This window comes from Jaculus jaculus, chromosome X (assembly GCF_020740685.1).
Source record: "Jaculus jaculus isolate mJacJac1 chromosome X, mJacJac1.mat.Y.cur, whole genome shotgun sequence".
Taxonomy (NCBI): Eukaryota; Metazoa; Chordata; class Mammalia; order Rodentia; family Dipodidae; genus Jaculus; species Jaculus jaculus.
This window is the reverse complement of record NC_059125.1, coordinates 28,982,752-29,009,459: the sequence shown is the minus strand read 5'-3', so window position 1 is coordinate 29,009,459 and position 26,708 is coordinate 28,982,752. Positions and strand designations below refer to the sequence as shown.

The window sequence follows — 26,708 nt, the reverse complement described above, 5'->3', positions numbered from 1 at the left end:
TTGAGGTATATATATTTGTCAAAATTCAAATAGTGCATCCAAGAATATACAACTTAAAATCTATGCACGTAAATTTCACTTTAAAAATACATGGCCTCCAGCATACCTAGTCTGTGTGAATTTCACACCAAGATATAGTTGGGAACTTTAGGCCCAAGGCCATTCTTAGGAAAGAGCCAGCCACATACCTGGCCACAGTAAGGAAGTAAGTGGTGCTGACCTGTGCAGTGGATGGAAAGCCATTAGGAGCCTTGGAAAAAGGTTCACAACAGACAAGGGTAATTGATGCCAAGGTACTCAATTCCTTGCATGGCTCATTTTCATAGGCATTCCTTAGTGCAAGACCACCCTACTGTGCCATACCTCAATATGATCCCTGCCTTCCCCTGTAATCATACGAAGGAATTTAGCAGGCCAGATAAATAGGGTTCTCGAATGCTGTAGCCTACCAGGTTAGGGATCGTGAAGATTTAGGCCAACCCATTCACTATCACAATTTCAGAAGGAAAGGCTATTAAAGTAGGCAGAGATTGCCCTAGGAAACTACGAGGGCACAAAGAAGAAGCAAAGAAAAATTTCCTTCCATCTTTTGTCTCACCAAGGAAGAACAGTAATCTGGAGGGTGAATGTCTTGAAGAAAGATTAACACTAGGCCTGAAGCATAATCACAGAAAGCTCTGGCTTTTATCAACTTTCCTCCCATTGACATTGCTGCTGGGCTGCCTTGTGAGACATGGACACAAAGGTCCTTTCTCTCCACGGAGGGTCCTAAGCCATTATGATACACAGATTGAATATATATGTCTTGAGAAGTGAGTGCTCCCCTGAAACTTGATGGGGCTCTGTAATCTCTAAACTGTGTTTGTCCATGGCTTAAATATTTGCCCCCTATCCTAAGACACAGACCTTGAGAATCCATATTTGCCAGACTCATTCTCCACCCAGGGCAGGTGACTTGGCACAGAAAGTCCATCTGCACCTTCCAAGTTTAGATATGCTTTACTTAAATGAGCCTACACTTCTAGATCAAAATCAAGCCCACTCTGTTCAGAGCTGCATCCTCAATGAGTGCTAAGTTACACAACAGATCTAGGGGCTGCTTTTGTTAGCTGCAGCCCCTCTGAACTGTGTCCTTGTTATAGACATACCTGGAATGCAGCTGCTTGAGTGTCTCAAAGTAAGAACTCATATATGTTGGCTTGTCAGAGGTTATGAATATAGTTGTAAGATCCACAATCAGAGGCAACTTTGGCTCAAAGTTGAGCTGTCAGTTTTAGCTTTGTAAACCTCAGGAGTGTCACTGAATTCCCTGGCCTATCTGGGGGGGCATGTGTGTGTGTGGTTAGGTGGTATGTACATGTACGTGTGTATGTGCATGTGGAAGTCAGGGGTTGATGTCAAGTGTCTTCCTTGATTACTCTCTACTTATCTACTGAGAGAGGGCCTCTTAAATCTAAAGCTTACTGATTTGGCTATCCTAACTAGCCAGCTTGCCCTGGAGAGCTGAAGTGGGCCATCACTTCCACCCAGTATTCATGTGGAAGCTGAGGATTCAAACTCTGGTCCTCATGCCTGTGGTAAGCATTTTATTCACTGGGCCATCTCCCAGCCCTAAATCTTTTTTTTTTGTTTGTTTGTTTAATTGTTTGTCTGTGTTGGGTTTCACCCTAGCCCAGGCTGACCTGGAATTCACTATGTAGTCTCAGGGTGACCTAGAACTCACAGCGATCCTCCTATCTCTACTTCCCAAGTACTGTGATAAAAGGCGTGCACCACCACACCCGGCTTCTAAATCTTCATTTTATTTTTTCTTCAAGTAGAGTCTTGCTGTAGCCCAGGCTGACCTGGAACTCACTCCTAAGTCTTTCTTTATTTTATTTTTTTTTATTTTTTATTTGAGAGCAACAGACGCAGAGAGAGAGAGAGAGAGAGAGAGAGAGAGAGAGAGAGAGAGAGAGGGAGAGAATGGGCACGCCAGGGCTTCCAGCCTCTGCAAACAAACTCCAGACGCATGCGCCCCCTTGTGCATCTGGCTAACGTGGGACCTGGGGAACCGAGCCTCGAACCGGGGTCCTTAGGCTTCACAGGCAAGCGCTTAACCACTAAGCCATCTCTCCAGCCCACTAAGTCTTTCTTTTTTGATGAGTCTATTCCCCAGAATGATATCACCCTAGCAAGGTACATTCTAGTGTGAGCATCCTTCCTATTTTGGTTTCACACAGCCTACCAGGGGCTTAGCTGTCAATGGGAACTGAGCAACTGGACCAGTATTGGGTTAGTTGAGGCCCTTATTTTCTTTGTAAGATAGGGTCTCACTACACAGTCTTACATGACCTTGAACTCAGAATTCTCCTACCTCAACTGCCCAATAGCTGGGATTATAGATATATTCCACTATGCCTGGCTACTATCAGTATCTTTAAAGACACTAATTGCTTCTTTTACCCTCCACAACTGAAGCTTGCTGAAGACTGGTGATGGTAAAATAAATCCAGACTGGTAAACAGGATTATACATGGTACAACAATTAGAAGAGGCCAACCAGAATTTCATTTCAAAATCTTGCACACCTGTTCCATGCCAAGCACACTAAGCAGATGTGGTCCCTGTCTTAGAGAGTATTCAGGATGCTTAGGAGTTTACTCAAAAACAAAACACCCCCCCCCAAAAAAAAAAACCTCAGGAAGCTGGGTGTGCAAGCTAAGTCAGGACTGTGAGTTCCAAGTCAGTATGGACTACTCTGTATGAGTGAGTTTAAGGTCAGTCTAGGCTCCATGGCAAGACTCTGCTTGAAAAAGAAAAATGACTCAGGCATCCTTTAGCTATAGCAGCAAGAGTAGATTCTTGAAAATGAACCAAGGTATAAATCAGCAGAGGCTATAAACATTCAGGTCAGATGGATGCAAAGAAGGCTAAACTGTACTTTGCAAGTTAAAGAGCATTGTCCAGAATTCTGTCGCTCGGGGACCACATTTTGACTGTTCCAATAAAAGTACTTTAAGGACAAATGAAAACCTCAAGTAGCTTAGATGTTCTCAAATCATGGACAACTTACTTTCATTTTCAATGCTGAGAGTGGCCAGTGTATACTCTCACCCATTTGTAATGAGTGGCCCTTTATTTATTTCTCCCACAATTATATGCCTTTGATCTTATTAGACTTTGCACTTAAAATAGCAGTTTCCTTTTCAATAAAAGGCTTTTGTGGGCCTATGTACATAAGAGGTTTCAGAATCACCTGAGGACAGTTTTCAAAGCGGAGATCTGAGCACCTTCTCCCAGTGTGTCTGACTCTGTAAAGCCAAGAAGAGCCCAAGAATCCTATTCCCACCGTAACCCACCTTTCCAAAGCTATCATTCCACAAGCAGATGCTTAGGGACTAGATATTCAACATAAACTGTATGAACACTCCAATGTACTTTTCAGGAACATATTAAAGAAGCTAAATTAAGATGAAAATTGTCCAAAACAGAAAAAACAATGAATAGCATGCCTAGATACCCCACTAGAGAAATCATGGGATTTATTAACATTTAAGAAAAATCTCTCCCAACTTAAATAAAGCACAACTATTATTTACCATATTTCACTTCTTTTGGTACTGGGGAGCACTTGAGCCACATCCCTCAACCCTGACATTCTACTCTAACCTCCTACAATAATCAGAAAACCCATGCATCTTTTCTATTGTTTTAGGAATGTCACCCAACAGACTTATGTTTTACTAGGAACAGCCTTGGGGACCCTATACACATACACATGCACACATACACCCCGTAATTTTTTTTTCCTTAAAGTTCTCAATAAAGTTCTTTTTGGGTATCTGGCTTTATGTGCGGGGACTGGGAAATTGAACCTATCAAGCTTTGCAAGTGAACAGCTTGAACCAGTAAACCATCTCTCCAGCCCAAGTTCTTTTTAATAAGTTCATATAGTTTCAAGGATGTGTTAAAAATAATTTGCTTTCAAAACTGTACAAACACATCTAATGTTTATTTTATTTTTTCAAGTTTGAGATGGTATCCCTATGTAGCTCAGGATGCCCTTGACTATTCCATCCTCCTGCCTCCACATCCTAGGTGCTAGGATTATGGGTGAATGTCATCATGCCTTGCATCGTAGGTATTATGTAACTTAGCTGACAGTCATATAACATATACATTAAAATGTGCAGCTCCTTCCAAAGTTATATAAGATCACTTCTACATCTCTAACTATCATTTATTCATTTGAAACAGAATACTCTTTAGGGCTAGGATATAATGTACCTCAGTAGTAGGGTACTTGTCTAGCACACTTCAAGGCCCTAGGGTCTAGACCCAGTACCACACTTACACACACACAATCTTTTTGCGCCTTTTTAGTTGTTTAAGGGGTAAAAATCTGAGATAGACTTTTTAAAAACAGTCTATAAAAACTAATGATGGGACTAGAGAGATGGCTCAACAGCTAAGTGCACTTCCTGCACAAGCATTAGGGTCTGAAGGGTTCTGAGACTATCCAAGTTCAAATCTCTAGAATCCACTTAAACAGCTGGGGTATGGCCACACACATCTGTATGGAGATTTGAGAATCTCTGGGGTCCTGATGCAAGGAATAAAAAACAGGCAGGTGAGTGAGGAAGGAGGACCTTGATATTTTCCAGCCACTGTAAGTAAGCCACAAGGCACTATAAGCAAATGCACAGGGTACTGCATCAGCACATGCACATGTATATGACACGCACAAGCTACATACATACCACACATACTACTGTACACATGCAAAAGAAAAATGTCAATATGAGGTTATTCTTGTTCTAAGCAATGAACATAAAATAAGCTATGTAAAAGAAGTTAGAGTAAAACAAAATGGTGAAAATAATTAACAATTTTGTCCAAATCAGGTTAAAGACACATTACTAATAATGTGCTTTAAATTGTATTAAAAATGAACAGAGGGCTGGAGAGATAGCTCAGCAGTTAAGACACTTGCATTTAAAGCCTAACAACCTGGGATAGATTCCCCAGTACTCACATAAAGCCAGATGTACAAAGTGGTACATGTGTCCAGAGCTTGTTTACAGTGGCTAGTAGCCCTGGCGGACCCATTCCCTCTCTCTCTCAATATCTCTGTCTCTATTCTGTCTCTCTCTACCTCCAAATAAATAAATAAATGTTTAATGTTTTTAATGAAGAGAACCATTTCAAATGAGTACATACCTCTTGAAACATCAAAACAGAGGCCACTGTCCTCTACCCATAATAAGCATTCAGCAGATACTTATATTTTACACAGTCTCCCTGCTGGGTATGGAGCTAAAGGCCTTGTGCAAACACCCAAGAACTTAACCACTGGGCCTCCCCAACTTTTCTTTCAATGGAGGGCCGCACATCCAACAGAACAGAGGCTTGCTCTGGGAAGGGGGTCAGAGTGAGGTAAGCAATGGGAGTGAGCATTACCTGTACCATTTTTACTTTCTTTTCTTTCTTTCTTTTTTCTTCTCTCTTTTTTTTGTTTTGTTTTTAGAGGTAGGGTCTCACTCTAGCTCAGGCTGACCTGGAATTCGCTATATAGTCGCAGGGTGGCCTCGAACTCACAGCAATCCTCCTACCTATGCTTCCTAAGTGCTAGAATTAAAGGTGTGCGCCACCACACCCAGCCATTTTTACTTTCTTAAACGAAGGTGCTAGGATCTCTGCTTTAAAACAGTCCTTGGATAATTCTGAAAGCACAGTATTGCTTATAAAAATGTTTTAAAGGGCTGGAAGGATGCCTTAATGGTTAAGGCATTTGCCCGCAAAGCCAAAGGATCCCAGTTCCATTCTCTAGGATCCACATAAGCCAGCAAGGGGGCACATGCATCTGAAGTTCATTTCCAGTGGCTGCAGGCCCTGGTACACCCATTCTCTCCCCACCCCTCTCCCTCTCCCTCCCTCCCTCCCTCCCTCCCTCTCTCTCTCTTTCTCTCTCTCCCCCTCCCTCCCTCCCTCCCTCTCCCTCTCTTTCTCCCAAATAAATAAATAAAATATATTTTAAAAAACTTGTAAAGGCTGAGAAATGGCTCAGCAAGTAAAAGCACCTGCCACACAAACCCAGAGACTAAGAGGTCCTGAGTGTGATTCCTAACACCCACATCAAAAAGCCAGGCATGGGCCTGGAGAAATGACTCAGCAGTTAAAGCACTTGCTTGAGAAGCCTAAGGACCTAGGTTTGACTCCCCAGAACCAAGCCAGATGCACATGGTGGCACATGCATCTGGAGTTCATTTGCAGTGGCTAGAGGCTCTTGTGTGCCCATTCTCTCCCCCCATAAATAAATAATAAAAATAAAAATTCCCTTTAAAAAAAGCCAGGCATGACCATGCATAACCCAATTTTCACTGGACAAATGGCGATGGGAGAATCACTGGTGCTCACTGGTCAGTTAGACCAAAAAAAAAAAAAAAGGTAAGTCCAGATTCAGAGAGAATCAGTCTCAAGGAAACAACATAGTGACAGAGGAAGACACTTAACATTTCCTCTGCCCTCTACATAGATGTGCAAGGTATGCATGCATCTTCACACACATATATACATAGACTATACGTAAACATACCACACATACATATACATCCCAAATTTTTGAAGTATTTTTCTCTTTAAGAAGTAGCCTCAATAAATCAGATACAGTCAGAATTTACTACAACCATTGGCATAACAAATTAATGAAATTTACTTGCATGTGCATGAGTAGCACGTGTAGGGTATGTGTATGTGTGCGTGTGCACATGCATGCAGATGCACACATGCAAAGGGCAGGAGAGAACATCAGCTCACATTTCCCTGAGACAAAGTCTCTCACTGAACTGGAGGTGCCACTTTTCAGTCAGGCTGGCTGGCTGATAAGCCCCAGCAATTCTCTAGTCTCCACTTCCCATAGGAAAGGACTACAGTTATCGGCATGTGTGGCCACACCTAGTTGTTTAAGTGAAGGCTGGGGAGTCGAACTCAGGGCAGATCAGGCCCTTCTCAGGCCCTCATTCTTGAACAGCAAGTGGTGCTTTTACCTGATGAGCCACCTTTCCAGCCCCAAAATTTACTTTTTATATGCAATCATGTCTTCTATTTCAAAATGCCTTCAGATCAAACTTTAGGCTTATAGGAAAACTTGTCTCAGTGTATTTAAAATAAGAACAAAAGCATATACTAGAATATGGCATTTGTTTTAAAAAGATGGAAGGTAAAACTTGTGGTATAATTCTATTGTATTTTTTCAAGGCATATGCAAGTATGCTCAGAAATCAGTCTGGAAAAATGTCAGTTACTAGTTGTCTATGAATGGTACTATTAAAGGTAATAGTATTCTTAGTATTGTATGTATTTCCTGAAGTTCTTGCAATGAATATTTTTAAATTATATATGTGTACATATGTATAAATATACATACATTTTACATAGATATAGTCTTATACCACCTTGCCCCCAGCCCCATTTCTGTGAGGGTCCTCCTCAGTAGGATCCTTGGTGTTCACTGAGAGGTAGTTGATTTTTATAATATGCAAAGAACAAAAGTAGCAGACTCCTCAACTTCTAAAGAAGTTGCCACAAAATACGAAGGTAATTCCAAATAGAGAGAACTAACACTATTTTTAGATTTTGGATACATATATTGACCAGTAATAGAGTTTGGGGAATTATATATTGAGAATAATTAAACCTATGCACTCAAAAATGTCTGTCTAGACAGATGTTCATTTGGATGTATAAACTGGGGAGTACTCATATTTATTCACAACAATAGGAACCACAATCATTTCAATCTAATTTATAGTAAAGGGGGACCATAAAGCCAACATTTTTGAGCTAGGATCTTACTATGTAGCTGCTTTTGAACTTGGGATCTAATCCTCTTACCTCAGCCTCCCAAATGCTAGGAGTTTATTCTTGAACCACAAAGCAATAATTTTAAAACCATGGTGGCTCACTGCTTTAATCTCAGCACTTGAGAGTTGGAAACAGGAGGATGACCATCAATACAAGGCTCAGCTGGGCTACAAAGTAAGTTTCAGGCAAGCTTGGGCTACAGATTTAAGACAGTGTCACAAAACAAAAAACAGTTCTACAAACAATAAGAAAAAAAATCATTCTAACTAGGTGTGGTGGCAGCTGCCTGTAGTACCAGCACTTGGGGGGTAGAGACAGAAGGATAGGGAGTTCAAAGCCAGCTTTGTCTATGTAGTGAGTTCAAATCCAGCCTGGGCTACACAAGATTCTGGTTCAAAAACAAATAAAGAAAAATTATATTCTCATTATGACAAACTATTTTTATGACAAACTATTTTGTGAGAAAATATGACTCTGTACCAGAGTAATTGATATTTCCTAGTTCTTCCTTGCCAACTATAAACAGACTATAATCTAAAAAGAGAAGCAAAGAAAAGAATGAAGCTTTTAAAAAAGATTAACGTTATCTTTTTCTCACAGAAAACCAAGTTCCATTTTATCTTTGGAGGGAAAAATTTACCACAAAGGCCAACAAAGTAAATGAAATATATTTTATCTGCAATTGTTTCAACTTCTACTCTTTAAAAATAGCTATTAAATTTTGTCAGATTTATGTAGAAAAATCACAAACGTATGATAAACAGGAAATAAACCTCAGAGCCAAAGAGTGAGATAATTGTTCCTTTAAGCCGGTTTTGAGTCATCTAGTTGTGCTGCACTTGAAACACAGATGATATGTAACTTACCAGGTTCCAAAGTCATTCGGAACTTTCTCATCTAGACAGAAATTGATTGCTGCATGCCCCAAACCCCAAAAACTATCTTTTTTAATTTTGTGGATTTACTTGATCTTTTCAGTGTTAAGGAAATATAAGAAGGGGGAAAACTGAAGATTATTCATTATTTCAAGCCTTGCTTTTCATTTTTGTTTGTTTTGCTTTGTTTTGAGATAGGGTCTCATTCTAGCCCAGGGTGACCTAGAACTCACTCTGTAGTCCCAGACTGGCCTTGAGCTCACAGAGATCCTCCTACCTCTGCTTCCCAAGTGCTTGGAATAAAAGCACCACCATGCCCAACAACCCTTGTTTTCAAACAACTAAAAATTACATTATTAAATAGGAAGAGGTATCCTGTCAATGTAAAAGATACCTAAACTTATGTTTTGTTTCCTAGAGTACCATCTACACAGAACTCTGACCTCTAATGAGAATTACCTTTCAGCCTCATCTCAGCTATACATATGCTATTAAAAACATATTCAGGGGGAAGAGCTGGAGATATGGCTTAGTGATTAAGGCTCTCACCTACACAGCCAAAGGACCCAGGTTCGATTCCCCAGGATTGACATAAGCCAGATGCACAAGGTGATGCATGTGTCTGGAGTTCGTTTGCAGTGGCTGGATGCCCTGGCGTGACCATTCTCTCTTTCTCCCTGCCTTTCCCCATCAAATAAACAAATAAAAATAAAAATATTTTAAAAAATATTTGGTAGCAGAAAGAGAGAAAAAGAATGAACAGTGCTTCCTGCCATTGTAAATGAACTCCAGATGCATGTATTACTTTGTGCATCTGTACTGGGGAACTGAATCTGGGATTCAGGTAGGTACTGGGGAGCTGAATCTGTGATGCCAGGTTTTGCAAGCAAGCACCTTTAACTGCTAAGCCATCTCTCCAGCCCCTGCTTTTTGTTCTTTAAGAAAAAAGAAAATTGGCCTGGTAAGATGGCTTAATGGTTGAGGCACTTGGCTGCGAGGCCTAAGGACCCAGGTTCAATTCTCCAGGTCCCACATAAGTGAGATGCACATGGTAGCTCATGCATCTGGAGTTCATTTACAGTGGCTAGAGGCCCTGGTGTGCCCATTCTCTCTGTGTCTGTAATAAATAAATATAAGTAAATTTTTTTATTTTTTTATTTTTATTTATTTATTTGAGAGCAACAGACACAGAGAGAAAGACAGGTAGAAGGAGAGAGAGAGAATGGGCGCGCCAGGGCTTCCAGCCTCTGCAAACGAACTCCAGACGTGTGCGCCCCCTTGTGCATCGGGCTAACGTGGGACCTGGGGAACCAAGCCTCGAACCGGGGTCCTTAGGCTTCACAGGCAAGCGCTTAACCACTAAGCCATCTCTCCAGCCCTATAAGTAAATTTTTAAAAAAAGAAAATTGCAAATTTTTTGGAAAAATCATGCACAGGACTCAATTTAGTTAATGAACAGGACTTGTAGTAGAAAATCTCTAAGAAATAAGGACTAAAAACAAGAAAAATAAATGAATGGACTACACACAGCAACTTCACCATAGCTCCTAAACTGTGTGACTCCACAAACAGGCTCCAAGACAATATTTGTCAAGTGATGTAAGCCACTGGCAGATAATTTAGGAGGCTTGCTAGAGTCCTTATAGCATTTTTTTGAGGTAAGGTCTTGCTCTAGCCCAGGCTGACCTCAACTCCCTCTGTAGTCCCAGGCTAGCCTCGAACTCACAGTGATTCTCCTACCTCTGTCTCCCAAGTACTGGAATTAAAGGTGTGTATTGTCTCATAGTACTTTTTGTTTACTTATCAATCTAACCCTATGTCATACATAATGCACAAAGCAACCCCTCCAATACAAAGGGGGACTCATTTCAGCCAGCACAGAGGAAAACAAGATGCTATTTCACAAGAACTGACATTTGTGGAGTGGGGCAAAAAAAAAAAAAGAACCTCTGTTATTTTCATTAAAAGACTGTTCAAAGGAATGAACAGACATATCTGAAAGACAATCTGCTGCACTACCTCTCAGCTAAGGCAATGGGCATGCACTCTTGTGCATCTGTTTTTAGTTTTCACAGAAGGCTGTCTCTCCATCCTCACAGAACCACCCCCCCCAACAAGAAAGGAAGGAAGGAAAGAAGAAAGAAAGAGAGAGAGAAAAACCCTTATGTAAGAGCCAGTATGGGCTCTAAATAAAACATACTACATAGCTTCCAAGCCTTTGGCTAAGACCAAGTATAAAACACAGCACATTGCTTCAAGGACTCTGAAAATCTGAAGACAAGGGCTTTCTGTACTGAAACTGCCTCTGAAACTAAATTCTCTCAAAAAATAATTATATAATCTACAATGCATAAAGCCACACCATGAAAACACAGCTTAATGTTCAAAGTTAAAGAGGTTTCCACTGCATTAAAAACTCCACGACCATTGTGATAAGCTCTTGCTTCTCCAAGCCTTCTTATACAGTGAACACAATACAAGGTTAAAAAGTGACCACATTAAGAAACTGGCACTACTTAAGTTTTCTAACAAAACCACCATGAAGCTAAGCAAAACTTGGGAAAAAGATTTTAGCAAAAGTAAAAAATAACCTCCAAGTTCTAAAACTGATCATTAAGTGTTTTTTTTTTCCTTCCTAAAAATAACTATGCAAAGCTTCATGTTGTATGAGCCAACTGAAAAATTAAATTCCACTTAAGCATTATTGGGGAAAATAAACTGCGACAAACTCAACTGTTCTATTTTTAAAATCTCTCAGCATTTTCTTGTCATATTATTAATATCCAATTTTGAATTTTTTAAATAAGTATTTAGCTATAGACTTTTTATGCAGTTAGTTACTTGCAATAATTTTAAATAGAGCACGCAAATATCAAAGTTCATTTCTTATCCTCTAAGAAGTTCCAGTCTGACCTAGAAAGAACATGGGTGTGGGTTATATATACATATGGATTATAAATTAAACCTTTATGTCATACTAGTCTACAAACATGAATAGGTCTCACAGGGTAATAAGTTCACTGACCATAAATGCCTAGTAAATTATCTACTTTTCTCCTCCATTTTGTTTCTGATCTCCCCATTCTTTCAAGACACCATTCATCTTCTCTTTCATTCTGTTACAATGAGGAGGCTATTTGCATTTTAGAGGCAAATAGAAGAGTACCACAATATCTCAAGCAGAATTCATTTCCAAGTAAGATATGTATTTATCCAAGTTTGACCCACTAAGCCCTAAGTTCACAGTGCTAACCTGTAATCATAAATCACTTCAATGGATGGTGTGATGCAAGACAAGAGGGAAAGCACCTTACACTTCCAGAATGCTTTGTTGTTCATCATTCTTTCCACATTATCTAATTTGAACTTCTCAACATCCTCATGCGATATGGAGAGGGAAATAACCATCCCCTAGCAAAGGCCACCAAGGTTACATAGGCAGATACCAGAAACACAGGAAGAACCTTTGCCTGTGCTAGAAGACTGCATCCAGAAGAGCAGGGCAATTGTTAAATTCTTTGTCATCTACTATTCCACTTCTTTGAAGGGTAAGAAAGGGGAAATAAACAATAAGTTAATTCTACACATAAAAATGGATCTATGGGCTAGAAATATGGTTTAACAGATAAGGTGCTTGCCTGCAAAGCCAAAGGACCCAGGTTCAATTCCCCAGGACTCACATAAGCCAGATGCACAAGGTGGCTCATGCGTCTGGAGTTCATTTGCAGTGCCTGGATGCTCCAGTGTGTCCATTCTCTCTCCCCCTCCCTCCCTCCCTCTCTTTCTCTCTCTCTCTCTCTCTCTTAAATAAAAATAAAAATACTGGGGCTGGAGAGATGGCTTAGCAGTTAAGCGCTTGCCTATGAAGCCTAAGGACACCGGTTCAAGGCTGGATTCCCCAGGTCCCATGTTAGCCAGATGCACAAGGGAGCACACGCATCTGGAGTTCGTTTGCAGTGGCTGGAGGTCCTGGCGCACCCATTCTTTCTCTCTATATATATCTGCCTCTTTCTCTTTGTCTGTCTGCTGCTCTCAAATAAATAAATAAAAATAAACAAAAATTTTTTTTAAAAAATCTGGGTATGACCATACACACCTGTAACCCCAATCCATGGACAAAAGAATCACTGGAGCTTGCTGACAGACAGCAGCTCCAGGTTTAGAAAAATATTTTCCAAGGAAATATATGAGTGAGCAATGAAAAAGATACCTGACATTCTACTCTGTTCTCCTCACATAAAAACACAGGGCTCATACACCTACACATACGCATGCATACATCACACAATATGCTATCCACATACGCAAGCTTATGGCATCCATTTGCAGCGGCAAGAGGCCTTTACCCCTCCTCCCACACATATAAATAATTTTATAAATTAGTTTTAGGAAGATAAGCAATCTACACATTAAACTAAACCACAAAGAATGCATAAGGTAATCATGACTTATAGCTAGGGACAAATTCACAAAGGCTCCTCTGTGCAGTGAGCTCTGAGCACAAGTCATATCTTTGCCCTTCAGGAAAGAAATGACTCAGACCAGCTTTCATTAGGCCACCTTCATATGCCGGTTCTATTAGCAGGAAACCAGTTTATGGCTTCCCCAATCAACAACCCACATTTCTCTCTGGAAAACTCCATACCTTGGGTTCTCTGCCAACTGATTACCATCTGTCAATGTCCACAACCACTATTTATTTTTGCATGCATGTGTATATTGTGAGCCTGTGTGTTCATACGTGTGTGGAGGTCAGAGGTGGAAGTGGGTGTCTCCCTCTACCTCTCCATCTTTTTTTTGCTTTTCAAGGTTTCTCACCAAGCCCAGAGCTCAAAAGCTAGCCAGAAAGTCCCAGGGATCCTCCAAGCTCCACTTTCCCAGTGCTGGGATTACAGACACATGCCACCATGCACAGCATTTACATGGGTGCTAGAGGGCTAAACTCAGGACCTCATGTTTGTGGAGCAAGCACTTTACCCACTGAGCCATTTTCCCACCCCCTATTTCAATAAGCTCAACCTGTTCAAAAATCAAACCAGGCCAGGTGATGTGGCCTTTAATCCCAGCACTTGGGAGGCAGAGGTAGGAAGATCACCAAGAGTTCAGGGCCACCCTGAGACTATATAGTGAATTCCAGGTCAGCCTGAGCCACAGTGAGACCCTACCTTGAAAAATAAAAAAAAAAATAAAAAAAACGAGGGATGAGGAGATGGCTTAGTGGTTAAGCCACTTGCCTGCAAAGCCTAAGGACCCATGTTCAACTCTCCAGATCCCATGTAGGCCAGACGTACAAAGGCAAGGCAAGCACAAGGTTACACATGCCCACTAGGTGGTGCAAGTGTCTAGAGTTCGATTGCAGTGGCTGAAGTCCTGGCATGCCAATTCCCTCTCTCTTTCTCTCTCTCTCTCTCTCTCTCTCTCTCTCTCTCTCTCTCTCTCTCTCTCTCTCTCTCTCTCTCCCTCTCTCTAAAATTAATTTTTTAAATCAAACCATCACTCACCCAATCTCAGCCTTCTTCCACTTTCTTAAGGTAGTGAATAAATCTAACAACCTCTCAATTTTCCAAACCAAAACCTGGGCTATATCCTTGTACCCTCTTCCCTCCTCCAATTAGCTATCAAGTATTAAAGAAAAAAAAATGCTTTTAGAAAGACCTCCAACTGAGCACTATCATTATGCAACCTTAGCAGTCTCCCACAAAATGCCAACTAAAACTTAACAATAGTTTACATGTCTCAAACATGCACTCTGTGCCAAGCCCTGTTCTAAGATTTGGATATGAGTGAATTTAATAGACACAATTTGAAGTTAGTGTATAACTTTTTTAAACAAGGTCTTATTATGTAGCCCTAGCAGGCTCAGAACTTGCTATGTAGACCAGGCTGACCTGATTTGGCTTCTCTATGCCCAGCAAGGTTAGTATGAACCTTCTCCTTATTTCACAGATGAGTCCGCAGATAGAGAACTTTTGTAACTCTCTTAAGGCAACACAGAGGTTCAAGATCTTAACATTGCACTGAATTCTCCTCCGTTGCCTTTGCTTGAGTTTTCCCTGCTTGGAAAGCCCTTTCAACTTCATCTGGCTAGCTTCAAAGGTCAGACGAAGCACCTTTTTCATAAAGCCTTTTGCTGCCTCCTGCTGGAGGTCTGCCCTCTGTTAGTAGTTCTCAAGTTTGGATGAATGTTCCAAAAATTAGATGCCTAGATTTCACTATTAGAGAGTCTGATGTCACTGGTCTGGTGACCAGACTAGGGCATGAAGACTATGAAAAGCTACCAGGTGATTTTAACATGCAGTCAGGGTTGAGACCTGCTGCACTGTAACATACTTATTACATCTGTACTGATAACCACATGTGAACTTCTGAAATGAACGTTTCACAATTACCTGGGAGGTTTTTAAACCTAGAGATTTCTGGGGCCCACCTAGAAAAAGTAAATCTGGGGCGGGAGATATGGCTTAGTGGTTAAGGCACTTGCCTTATTTTTGTTGTTGTTGTTGTTCATTTTCATTTATTTATTTGAGAGCGACAGACACAGAGAAAGAGGCAGATAGAGAGAGAGAGAAAATGGGTGTGCCAGGGCCTCCAGCCGCTGCAAAATAACTCCAGATACGTGCGCCCCTTTGTGCATCTGGCTAACGTGGGTCCTGGGGAATAGAGCCTCGAACCGGGGTCCTTAGGCTTCACAGACAAGCACTTAACCGCTAAGCCATCTCTCCAGCCCGGCACTTGCCTTTAAAGCCTAAGGTCCCACATAAGCCAGATGCACAAAGGTGAGTCAAGCACAAGGTTGCACATGGCCACTAGGTGATACAAGCCTCTGGAGTTCAATTGCAGTGGCTAAGGCCCTGGAGTACCAATTCATTCATTCATTCATATTCTCTCTCTCATTCTCTCTCTCTCTCTCTCTCTCTCTCTCTCTCTCTCTAAGAAAAAAAAAAAGTAAATCTGAACCATATGCAGGGCCCTAGAAACTATTTGTGACCTTAAATAATTGTGATGTACGGCCAGAGATGGGGACCTCTCTCCTAGATAAAAACTTGGCCATGGTGAGTCACACCTTTAATCCCAGCATTTAGGAGCCAGAGGTAGGAGGATCACTGTGAGTGCAAGACCAGCCTTGGACTTCAGAGTAAGTTGCAGTTCAGCCTGGACTAGAGTGAGATCCTACCACGAAAAAAAAAAAAAAATAGAACTGGGTTAATTCACTTGTATTCACCATGTCATTCAGTATACCTTAGCCTATACATGGACAGTGATAAAATGTATAAAACAAGCTGGGCATGGTGGTGTACGACTTTAACCCTATCACTCTGGGAGGCAGAGGTAGGAGGACTGCTGTGAGTTCAAGGTCAGTCTGAGACTACAGAGTGAATTCCAGGTCAGCCTAGGCTAGAGCAAGACCCTACTTCTGAAAAAAATAATGTGTAAAACAAATGAAATCTAGTAATGTGCACCTGGAGGCTGGATATATGGATTCAATATTTAATTGTCCTACAGCTGCACAAGGAAAGCTGCTTCCTACAATGGAATGAAAATAATAGGAAGCTTTTCAAATGGGATTTTTAATCCACTAATGCCCCCTGCTGCCTAGAGCATGAACAGCTGAATCCTAACAACCAGTATAGCCTAGTTAAGCATATTAAACAAATATGCCCATAAGTACTGACACATACTGTACTTTTCTAACAAGACCAATACAACCAAATCTTTCATCCTCCCAGCCCTGGTTGTCCCATGCTATCAACTCCCAAAACCAGATCAGTCATACCATTTGCTCTGGCCCGGTTCAACAAAGACCTGTGGTAGCAATGCTCTCAGCAGTGCCATTGCAGAGCCAATCCTGTTACCTTGCCGGTGTCTCTTCCAAATCCCACCACTCTTATGAAGCCATCGTGAGGATTATACACGACTCAGTTCTTGGCTATTTAAAGTGTGAGGGGGGATCATCAGCATCTTTCGCACAGGGACACCCACTTAAAAGTTGGAGAAGAATCGTACATGCATTAAAGTTTGACAGGCAATGACTCTCGGTTGCTAGATATAACAGTTATTTTATGTCAAATATTTGGTGTCATTCTTGTTATTATGAAATAAACATTATCACTTGTCAACACACTGAATTCCAAACAAAATCAGCACTCTGATTTGATAATAACATAAAAGTGACAAAAGGAATTATAAGAATTATATATTATGCCGGGTGTGGTGGTGCACGCCTTTAATCCCAGCACTCAGGAGGCAGAGGTAGGAAGATTGCTATGAGTTCAAGGCCACCCTAGACTACATAGTGAATTCCAGGTCAACCTGGGCCAGAGTGAGACCCTACCTTGAAAAACCAAAAAAAAAAAAGAAAGAATTATATATTATATTATGTATTATATTTCAGCATAAAATGTTCAACAAGGGGAGATGGCTCAGCAGTTAAAGGTACTTGCTGGAACCTTCAAGTCCCCAACACACACATAAAGCTGTGTGTGGGGGCTGAAGAGATGGCTTAGCAGTTAAGGTGCTTGCCTGCAAAGCCAAAGAACCCAGGTTCAATTCCCCAGTACCCACGTAAGCCAGATGTACAGGGTGGCACATGCATCTGAAGTTCTGAAGTTCATTTGCAATGACCAGATGTCCTGGCATCCCATTTTCTCTTCTCTTCTCTTCTCTTCTCTCTCTCTCTCTCTCTCTAATAAATAAAATTTTAAAAGATAAATCAAGCTGTACACAAAAGTGGTATGTTGCATATATCTGTGATCTCAATACCTATGACAACAGAGGGTGGATCCTGAAGTCTGGCAGTTCCTTTGCAACAGCAAAAGATTTGGTCTGGAAGAAGAGCACAGAGACCTCAAAATTGTCCTCTGACCTCCATGTGCACTGTGGCACAAATAAGTAAATAAATAAATAAATTTTTAAAAGTTCAACACAGGCTGGAGAGATGGTTCAGCAGTTGAGGCACTTGCTTACAAAGCCTAACAGCCTGGGTTTGATTCCCCAGTCCCCACATAAAGACAGATGCACCAATAAGTGCATGTGTCTGGAGTTTGCAGTGGCAGGAAGCCCTGAAGCACTCATTTTCTTCCTTTCTCTCTCTCTCTCTCTCTCTCTCTCTCTCTCTCTCTCTCTCTCTCTCTCTCCTTGCAAATAAATAAATAAAAATAATTTTTAAATGTTCAACACAACTAAAATCATAAAGAACCCTTGAGATTTTCAAAACATACTGTTCAGATGAAAACCACTGCTCTATAATCATTCCCACCTTTTCCCTCTCCCCCTTGTGAAGCTTGGCTCCAAGTCATCAACTTGTGTTAATCTCTCTTTTCCATCACCAAATGTATGTACACAAGAATCGTGAAAGATTTCCAAAGTGCCCAAATCCAGACCACATGTCTCATCTTAATTTATCTCTCTGACAGAGAGAGACATTACATTGTTGGCTAACAGATTTAGTCTCTATTGCCTTGGTATTTGTCTCTATTGCCATTGTCTTCCTTCCTAAAGCATGAATTCATTCCTCTACCACGTGATTAGGGTAAAGTGATCTGGTTTAGCCTAAACTGATCAAAACTTGGCATTCCCCTGGCAACTGCTCTTGGGTAAGGGGCAGACACCTGACCCAAATTGATCCAATGAGACCTGAAGGAAAAACATAATTCAAGTGTGGGAGTTTTGTCCTCTACTCCTGCATGGGTGAATGGACAAGTATAACTGGCAATTTATATTATGGCCATAAGGGAAATTAACAAAACCATGCTAAGCCAAGAAGGGTTGGTTCCTTGATGGCACTTAATCACTGAACCAGTGAGCCCAGTGGTCATCCTTTCTCTGGCTTTATGAAATCATTTTACTATATAAAAAGTTTTCCCAGCTGAAAGCATCCTAGCATGACCTCACTACCTTGAAACATTCTTTCCTTGTTTTTTCCTTCCTTTTGCTTCTCTCCTTACCAATGGTAAAGAGGATCAAACCCAGAGCCTCTTATCTGGGCTCTACACTGACCTACGTCCCTGGGCCCCTACTCTTGTTTTGTCTAAACATTATTTTCTGTCTCGTTCTCAAAGTTCACTTCTTCATTCCTGCTCTCCTCTCTTTCTTCACTTATTCCCTACATTTTAGTGTCCTCTAAGGTTTATTATGATCTTTTCTCAAAGTACATGTTACACCTGGAATGATTTCAGCTTACTGTGGCTTTCCCCAGACACATCAAACTGAGCTACGAGCATGTCCCACAATGGAGTTCCTCTGTAGATGTACTCCAGGCTCATCCACCTGACAAACTGTCTTTCCAAACTAAATTTCCATCTCTCCTGTGAAGCCTTCCCTGAGGTCCTCATGGATTTCTTGCCTATTTTTGTGACATGGGTCATTTCTCAAACTGCTTCTCGGGAGATGGCTCATGCAAATGTTTGTACTTGAGTCTGGACCCTGAAACTCCAAGCCAGAGCTGTGAGCCAGGCACAGTGCTGCATGCCTTTCATCCTAGCACTGAGAAGGCAGAAGTAGGAGGATTGCCTTGAGTTCGAGGCCACCCTGAGACTACATAGTGAATTCCAGGTCAGCCTGAGCTAGAGGAAGATCCTACCTCAAAAAAAAAAAAAAGCCAGAGTTGTGGTGGACATCTATAATCCCAGTACACAGATAGGAACATGGGAAATAGGAAACTTTCCCAGGAGCTCACAAACCAGCCAGCCTGAGGGGCACAACAATGAGCAACAACATGAATGAGACCCTGCCTCTAACGAGATGAAAGTCGAAGACTGACACCCCAAAGTTGTTCTCTGACCTCCACATGCATGCTATGGTGCATACGTGCCTCCTGTCATGCAAACACATCATACATGTGCCAAATATCCTAATTGTAAAATTATATTAAAATAATTATTATAAGAGCTGGAGAGATGGCTTAGCGGTTAAGGTGCTTGTCTATAAAGCCAAAGGAGCCAGGTTCGACTCCCCAGGACCCACGTAAGCCAGATGCACAAGGGGTGCATGCATTTGGAGTTCATTTGCAGTGGCTGGAGGCCCTGGCGTGTCCATTCTCTCTCTCCCTCCCTCTCTCTCTCTCTCTCTCTCTTTACCTGCCGATTTCTGTATTTCTCTCTCAAATAATTTTTTTTTTTCTTTTTTCGAGGTAGGGTCTCACTCTAGCCCAGACTGACCTGGAATTCACTATGTAGTCTCAGGGTGGACTCAAACTCACAGCAATCCCCCTACCTCTGCCTCCCAAGTGCTGGGATTAAAGGCATGCACCACCACACCCAGCTAAAAATAAAATATTTTTTTAAATAGATTATTATTATAAAAAAATTTTCAAATTAATTTATTTCCAAAAGAGAGGGGAGAAAGAAAGACAGACAGACAGACACTGACTATGGGAGTACCAGGGTCTCTTTCCACTGCAAACAAACTCTGGGTGCACATGACACTTTCTACATCTGGTTTTACACTGGTACTGAGGAACTAAACCTGGGGCAACTCAGGTCAGCAGGCTTTGCAAGCAACTGTCTTTAAAGTGCTGAACCATCTTCCCAGCACACGTTTGGGTTTTAAAAGTATTCTTATAGGGAGATGGTTCAGTGATTAAAGGCATTTGCTTGCAAAGCCTACTAGTCATGGTTCAATTCCCTAGTACCCATGTAAAGCCAGATGTGCCATGTAGTGAATGGATCTGGAGTTTGTTTGCAGGGGCAAGAGGCTCAGGTGGGCCCATTCTCTCTCTCCTCACAAATAAATATTTTTTAAAAATCCAAACTTTATAGTGTTTATTAGTCTATCAAATAAAAAGATCTTCATGAACTTACATGCACCACCATACATATACACACAGTTAAAAAAAAAAAAAAAGGATCTAGGGGGCTGGAGAAATGGCTCAGCAGTTAAGGCATTTGCCTGCGAAGCCAAAAGTCCCAGGGTCGATTCCTCAGTACCCACATAAAGTCAGATGCACAAGGTGGCACATGTGTCTGGAGTTTGTTTGCAGTGGCTGGAGGCCCTGGTATGCCCACTCTCTCTCTCTCTCTTTCTCTCTCCCTCAAATACATAAATAAAATATTTTTAAAAGATCTAGGGCTAGAGAGATGGCTTAGCAGTTAAGGCGCATGCCTGTGAAGCCTAAGGACCCTGGTTTGATTCCCCAGATCCCATGTAAGCCAGATGCAAAAGGTGACACGTGTGTGCACATCTGGAGTTCAATGGTTGGAGGCCCTGGTGAGCCAATTAATGCTCTCTCTCTCCCTCACTCATAAAAGAAGATGTAGCATCAGGCCTTCAAACTACCTCAATTTTGAAGCATCAATAAAGATAAATGGTATTATGAGAGCTGCAACTTCTTTAATGTCTATGTGGATGCATGTGTGTGGGAAGGGGCGTGCATGGAACCCAACAGTCAACTTTTAGAGTGTTCCTCAATCATTCTTCACATTATTTATGGTGAGAGACAGGGTCACTCACTGAACCCAAACCTCAGCAATTCAGCTAGTCTAGTTAGTCAGTTTACATCAAGGATTGGCCTCCCCAGCCATAGGATTACAGGTGTGTGCCACCAGGCCTGTCGTTTGTGAGGATAATCCAGATCAGCTCAAGTCTTCATGTTCCCACAGCAAGCACTTTAACCACTATCTCCCCAGCTGCTGGTATTGTGACATCTATTGGTAACAAGTACCATCTTGGTTGCTGAAGGAGTTGGTTAACAGCCTCGAAACAACCACATTTCCTCAATCATATCCACACCTTTATGTAGTCTATTACCATATCAAGTCTATACTTGGATTGCCACCAACAAACATGATGCAGATAAATATAGATTGAAAACTGCCCTCCTAGAACCCAGTGATCATCTGAAGCCCAAAGTATAAACATGAAGGAGCACCAAAAGCCCCCTACAAGGGAATGAGGGCACTTTTCAGTCAGACTATTAGTAGAATTCAGCCACTGGAGGACACCAGACTAATTGCTCAGCCAATTCACAGATTATGAGAAATAATAAATCATCATCATTCTAAGGCAGTAGTTTGAAGTTTCCCCACAATACATAACTACAACTGTTGACCACATTTTTAGCTGAAGTAAATGCTCAATTTCAGTTGGAGGGTAGTGAGATTTTTTTCCCCCTATACCGTTTAGTGATCTCCTGAGCTCTATTTATAGTCTCTTTACGGGGCTTGAGGACCCAAAGTGAAAAATCCCATGGTTAGATTAAGTAGGTCCAGCTCTCTTTACTAGTACGTTATATTGATATTCACAGATAAGTTGATCATAGCCATCCATCATCATAATATGAAGAAAATTGAGCTCCTCATAGTACATTAACTGCTGTTTAGCACAAATTTATCAAATGAATGCAAGTTGGTTATAGGGTCTGCATTCTTGAATAAACTGTAAGCAGTCTGAAAACAAGTAAAGGCAAATGTTTCGATGGCACTTCTGTATACAACACCTCTTTGAAAGGGTTTCGTTCACAATCAATTTATTCATTATAACAACCAACTTATTTCACAGAAGATAATCTCCTGACTCCGCCAAAAGGGAAACAGGTTAAGTTACTTGTTCATTGTCACACAGCTAGAAGGTAAAAAATACCTGTAATGGATGGCAGAACCTATCACCTTATTTTGTAGCCCTTACGAGTGTGCCCAAGACAGACTACAGCTCCCAAAATCTTTTAAATTTTGAGATTTCATTAGCACTATTTTATAGACATTTCTTGGAGACTCGATTTTAGATTCATTTCTGGGATCTGCTTTTTATAGCAAAGTGTAATTGACTTTGAAAAGTAAGATACCATTAAGCTAAAGTGCAAGATTTCTAAAGTCTTTACTGATTTCCTTCAAGCCAGCATCCCAATACCCTCCGAAGGTGACCCTCCCCCACACTCATTCCAGGTTCTGAAACCTGACTCTGCCAAGCAACCAAAGCTACGAACCTTGCACAGCCTAGAGCTAGCCTCAATCCATCCATGACAGCAAAAGCACACAAGCCGGGGGAGTGGCTACGTGAGAGGCATTTGAACATTTCAATGTGTTTTACTGACGAAAAAACTACTGACCCCATCGAACCCAATAAGCCCTATGGTCTCCCACCTCCGCCCCGCAGGTGTTGGCCGCTAGCGGACCAGTGAATGAACCTTGGGGCACGGCCGTAGGTGTGAAAAACCACGGGGCGAGCCAAGTCTGGTTCCAAGAGAGTCCCCACGAGAACGTGGGGAAGGTTCCGAGTGACCGAGAGGGGGCGATGATAGCTGTGACCCGGCTCCACGCTCTCACCTTGAACATGTCGCTGGCACCGGTGGCTCCCGCAGGGTCACCCCTCCCTTAGCCCTGCCCGCTAAAGAAAGGCTTCTACGGAAGCCTGGTAAGGCCCTGATTCCTTTGACTGTGAGCTCGCCAAGGTCCACGTGACGGCGCTCCTGCCTTCACCACGAGGCTGAGGCTGAGGCTGACGTCAAACGCAAAGAACTGTCCGTGGGTTGCCACGCAACTGCATTTGGCGTCTAGCGCTCCAGGCAAACGCAAACGTTCCCGCGCTCTAGGAGGTCCCGCCCCCAAGCGGACAGTTGCTAGGCGGCCAGAGAGCGCCAGCTTTTTGTGGGTGGCGACTTGAGAAGAGAACGCCTTTCCCCGCACCTCTGGTAATCGCTTTCGCCTCAGCCATTGGGCGCCAGCAGCGTGGGCAGGGAAGCACATGAGCCAACCGAGACAGGCTATAGATTTGGCGAACTTCAGAGGTTTGATTCAAAAGCATCAAAGCAAGAAGCAGCAGATCCAGGGGTGGTATTTATCTTCCAAAAGTTGTTTTTTTGTTTTTTTTTTTTGCACTTTACCTTGTAGGGAACGTTGTTACAATTTTAAACTTAAACTGAATATGACATGTCATTTAGTCACGAAAACTTTTGACATATTTTCTTTTAAGTTAAAATTAAATCCACTGAGAATCAAAAAAAAATTTTTTTTTTTTTTTTTTTTTTGGTTTTTCGAGGTAGGGTCTCACTTCAGCTCAAGCTGACCTGGAATTCACTCTGTAGTCTCAGGGTGGCCTCGAACTCAATGTGATCCTCCTATCTCTGCTTCACAAGTGCTGGGATTAAAGGCGTGCCCCACGATGCCCAGCTTGTAGATACTCTTTTTAAGACTACATATGACGAGTAGAGAGCATACGTGATTAGTTCTATCTGTGTAATGCAAGCCTTGGGCATAATTCTCATACCCGGATGTAGGCTGCCACGTAAATGGGCAAGTCAGGGTCCTAACCTGGGTAGTCTGTCTTTGAACTCCGTGTGCTAGCTGCAAAAATTGTTAGCTTGTCCCATGAAGAGGATGTATTTCATATTTCTTCCAGTGTTTCTATCCTTGTCTGATAGAAAATGGAAGTGTGTTCTGAGCCATCCCCACCTCCAACCCCAAGGAGAAAACCTGACTAGACTGAAGGCTCTGCATGAGCAAGGTAAGGACGTAAAAGTGTCCAGTAGAGTGATCAGTCAGAGGAGTTCTTTCTGCAGGGTACACTGTGTAAACAGAGAGGAGGAAAATGACAACTTCAGGTGCAATACCCTCTACCTGAACATTAGCATTTCCTGCTAGTTCCATGTAGGCCACAATGTACAGCCGTATTAGCATTATCTGTGGTATTGTCGTCACTGGAAAGCACTGATATGTTCTTACCACTTACAGTTGCAGTCATGACAGACATATGATTTGTGCTCACTGCTATGAGCAGAGAGAAAGACAGCAAAACAAAAAAAGAACCACCTACATTTATGACAGATTGCTTTAAATTGTCATTTGTGCTCATTACTAGGAGCAAGAGTGAAAAAGACACATGGAGAAAGAAAGAAAGAAAGAAAGAAAGAAAGAAAGAAAGAAAGAAAGAAAGAAAGAAGGGAGGGAGGGAGGGAGGGAGGGAGGGAGGGAGGGAGGGAGGGAGGGAGGGAGGGAGGGAGGGAGGGAGGGAGGGAGGGAGGGAGGGAGGAAGGAAGGAAGGAAGGAAGGAAGGAAGGAAGGAAGGAAGGAAGGAAGGAAGGAAGGAAGGAAGGAAGGAAGGAAGGGGGAGGAAGGGAATGACAGGAAAGAAGGAAAAGAAACAAAGACAGACAAACAAAAGGAGGAGGAGGGAAGGAAAGATGGAAGGGGGAGAGGAAGGGAGGAAGTGAAGGAAGGAAGGGAAGGAAGGAAGGGAAGAAGGGAGGGAGGGAAGGAAGGGAGAAAGGAAGGAAGGAGCTAACTAACTAGCTGGTCTGACAGAGACAGCTCAGCAGTTAAGGAAGGCCAGGGTTCAGTCTACAGCACCCCTGTCAAAAAGGCAGGTATTGCATGCAGGCCATTAACCACTGCACTGCACTAAGAGAGACTTGAAGACAGGGGAATCTTTGGGGTTCTCAGGTCAGCCAGCCTAGCCAAAAAATTTTTTTTAAAAAAGGTGTTCCAGACCTGATAATTGATTCTGTGTCTGGAAAATAGGATGGAAAGGCAAACAAAGAGAACACTGAACATCTTCCTCTGGCCTCCACGTATGTGCCAACAATGCATGCATCTCCACCAATATGCAAACACACACACACACACACACATACACACACACACACACACACACACACACACACAAATTGAAAACAAATAACCGAACCGGGTGTGGTGGTGCACACCATTGATCCCAGCACTCCAGAGGAAGAGGTAGGAGGATTGCCATGAGTTCGAGGTCACCCTGAGACTACATAGTGAATTACAGATCAGCCTGGGCTACAATAAAACCTTACTTCGAATAAATAAATAAATAAACAAACATGTAAATGTGGGGGGGGGGAGGCGGACATGGTGGCACATGTCTTTAATCCCAGCACTCAGGAGGCAGAGGTAGAAAGATTGTTGTGAGTTCGAGGCCACCCTGAGAATATTGAGTGAATTCCAGGTCAACCTGGGCTAGAGTGAGACCTGGACTTGTAAAACAAAACTAAACTAAAAAGAAAAGAAGGAAGAGAGAGAGAGAGAGAGAGACAGAAATGGTACCAAACACTACAGTGAAGGGTGAATAGAAAAAGGTAGAGAGGGCTGAAGAGATGGCTTAGAGGTTAAGGCATTTGCCTTCGAAGCCTAAGGATCCCAGATCAATTTTCCATGTCCCACGTAAGCCAGATGCATAAAGAGGCACATGCATCTGGAGTTCATTTGCACTGGCTAGAGACCCTGGCGCACCCATTCTCCTCTCTGTCTTTTTGTGTGTCTAATAAATAAATTAAAATGTTTTTTTTTAAGTAGTAGAGATAGGAGTCAAGTGGACCAGTTAGGAGTTATGAATGAATCCACTTACCTTTGCAACCCACAACAATTATCAGTTTAAACACATACCAGTTTTATTATACTAGAACTTAAGCTGTAAAGAAAATAAAGAGATTCACAATTAGCTTTTATTTAGGTTAATTTTCTTTTCCAAGGAAAGGTCTCATTCTAGCCCAGGCTGCCATGCTCCAGGCTGGCCTTCAACTCACAGGGATCCTCCTACCTCTGCCTCCATAGTGCTTAGATGAAATGTGTGTGCCATCATACCAGGCTACTTTGCTTTTAAAAGGGATCAGAAAGCTGGGCATGGTAGTGCACGCCTTTAATCCCAGCTTTCAGGAGGCAGAGGTAGGAGGATCGCCATGTTTGAGGCCACCTTGAGACTCCATAGTGAATTCCAGGTCAGCCTGGGCTAGAGTGAGACCCTACCTCGAAAGACAAAATAAAAGGAGGGGGCGCTCAGAAATCAGCACAACTTTCATACAACATTTGAGTTTGGTACAAGTAGTTTACAATATAAATTATGATTTTAAAGGCTTAATTTATATACTTTTTTTGAGGGAGAATGAAAATAATCCCCAAATGCAGAATGGACTGGTGCTCCAAAATCGGATAGTCCGCTCCAGGAAAAAAACACATTCATCTTGTGCTGCAAAGACAAAGGCAAGAAGACGAAGAGCCCATCTTTTTGACTTTCAGTCATGTTATTCAACTAGAGGATTCA

General features: G+C 42.0%; 1 protein-coding gene across 3 annotated transcripts in view; it reads right to left on the bottom strand.

Annotated features, from left to right (window-relative positions):
* Positions 1 to 23,225, bottom strand: part of Apoo (apolipoprotein O) — a 104,103-nt gene extending 80,878 nt beyond the window's left edge. The window contains exon 1 of one of the 3 annotated variants that reach the window (XM_045140459.1): positions 22,979 to 23,225. In XM_045140459.1, coding sequence (XP_044996394.1) covers positions 22,979 to 22,987 — 9 coding nt within the window. In that variant the 5' untranslated portion in view covers positions 22,988 to 23,225. Of the gene's footprint in view, positions 1 to 22,795; positions 22,897 to 22,978 lie in introns of those variants that run through there. The other 2 variants (XM_045140460.1, XM_045140461.1) reach the window with 2 other exon arrangements.
* Between the last annotated feature and the right edge of the window lie 3,483 nt (positions 23,226 to 26,708).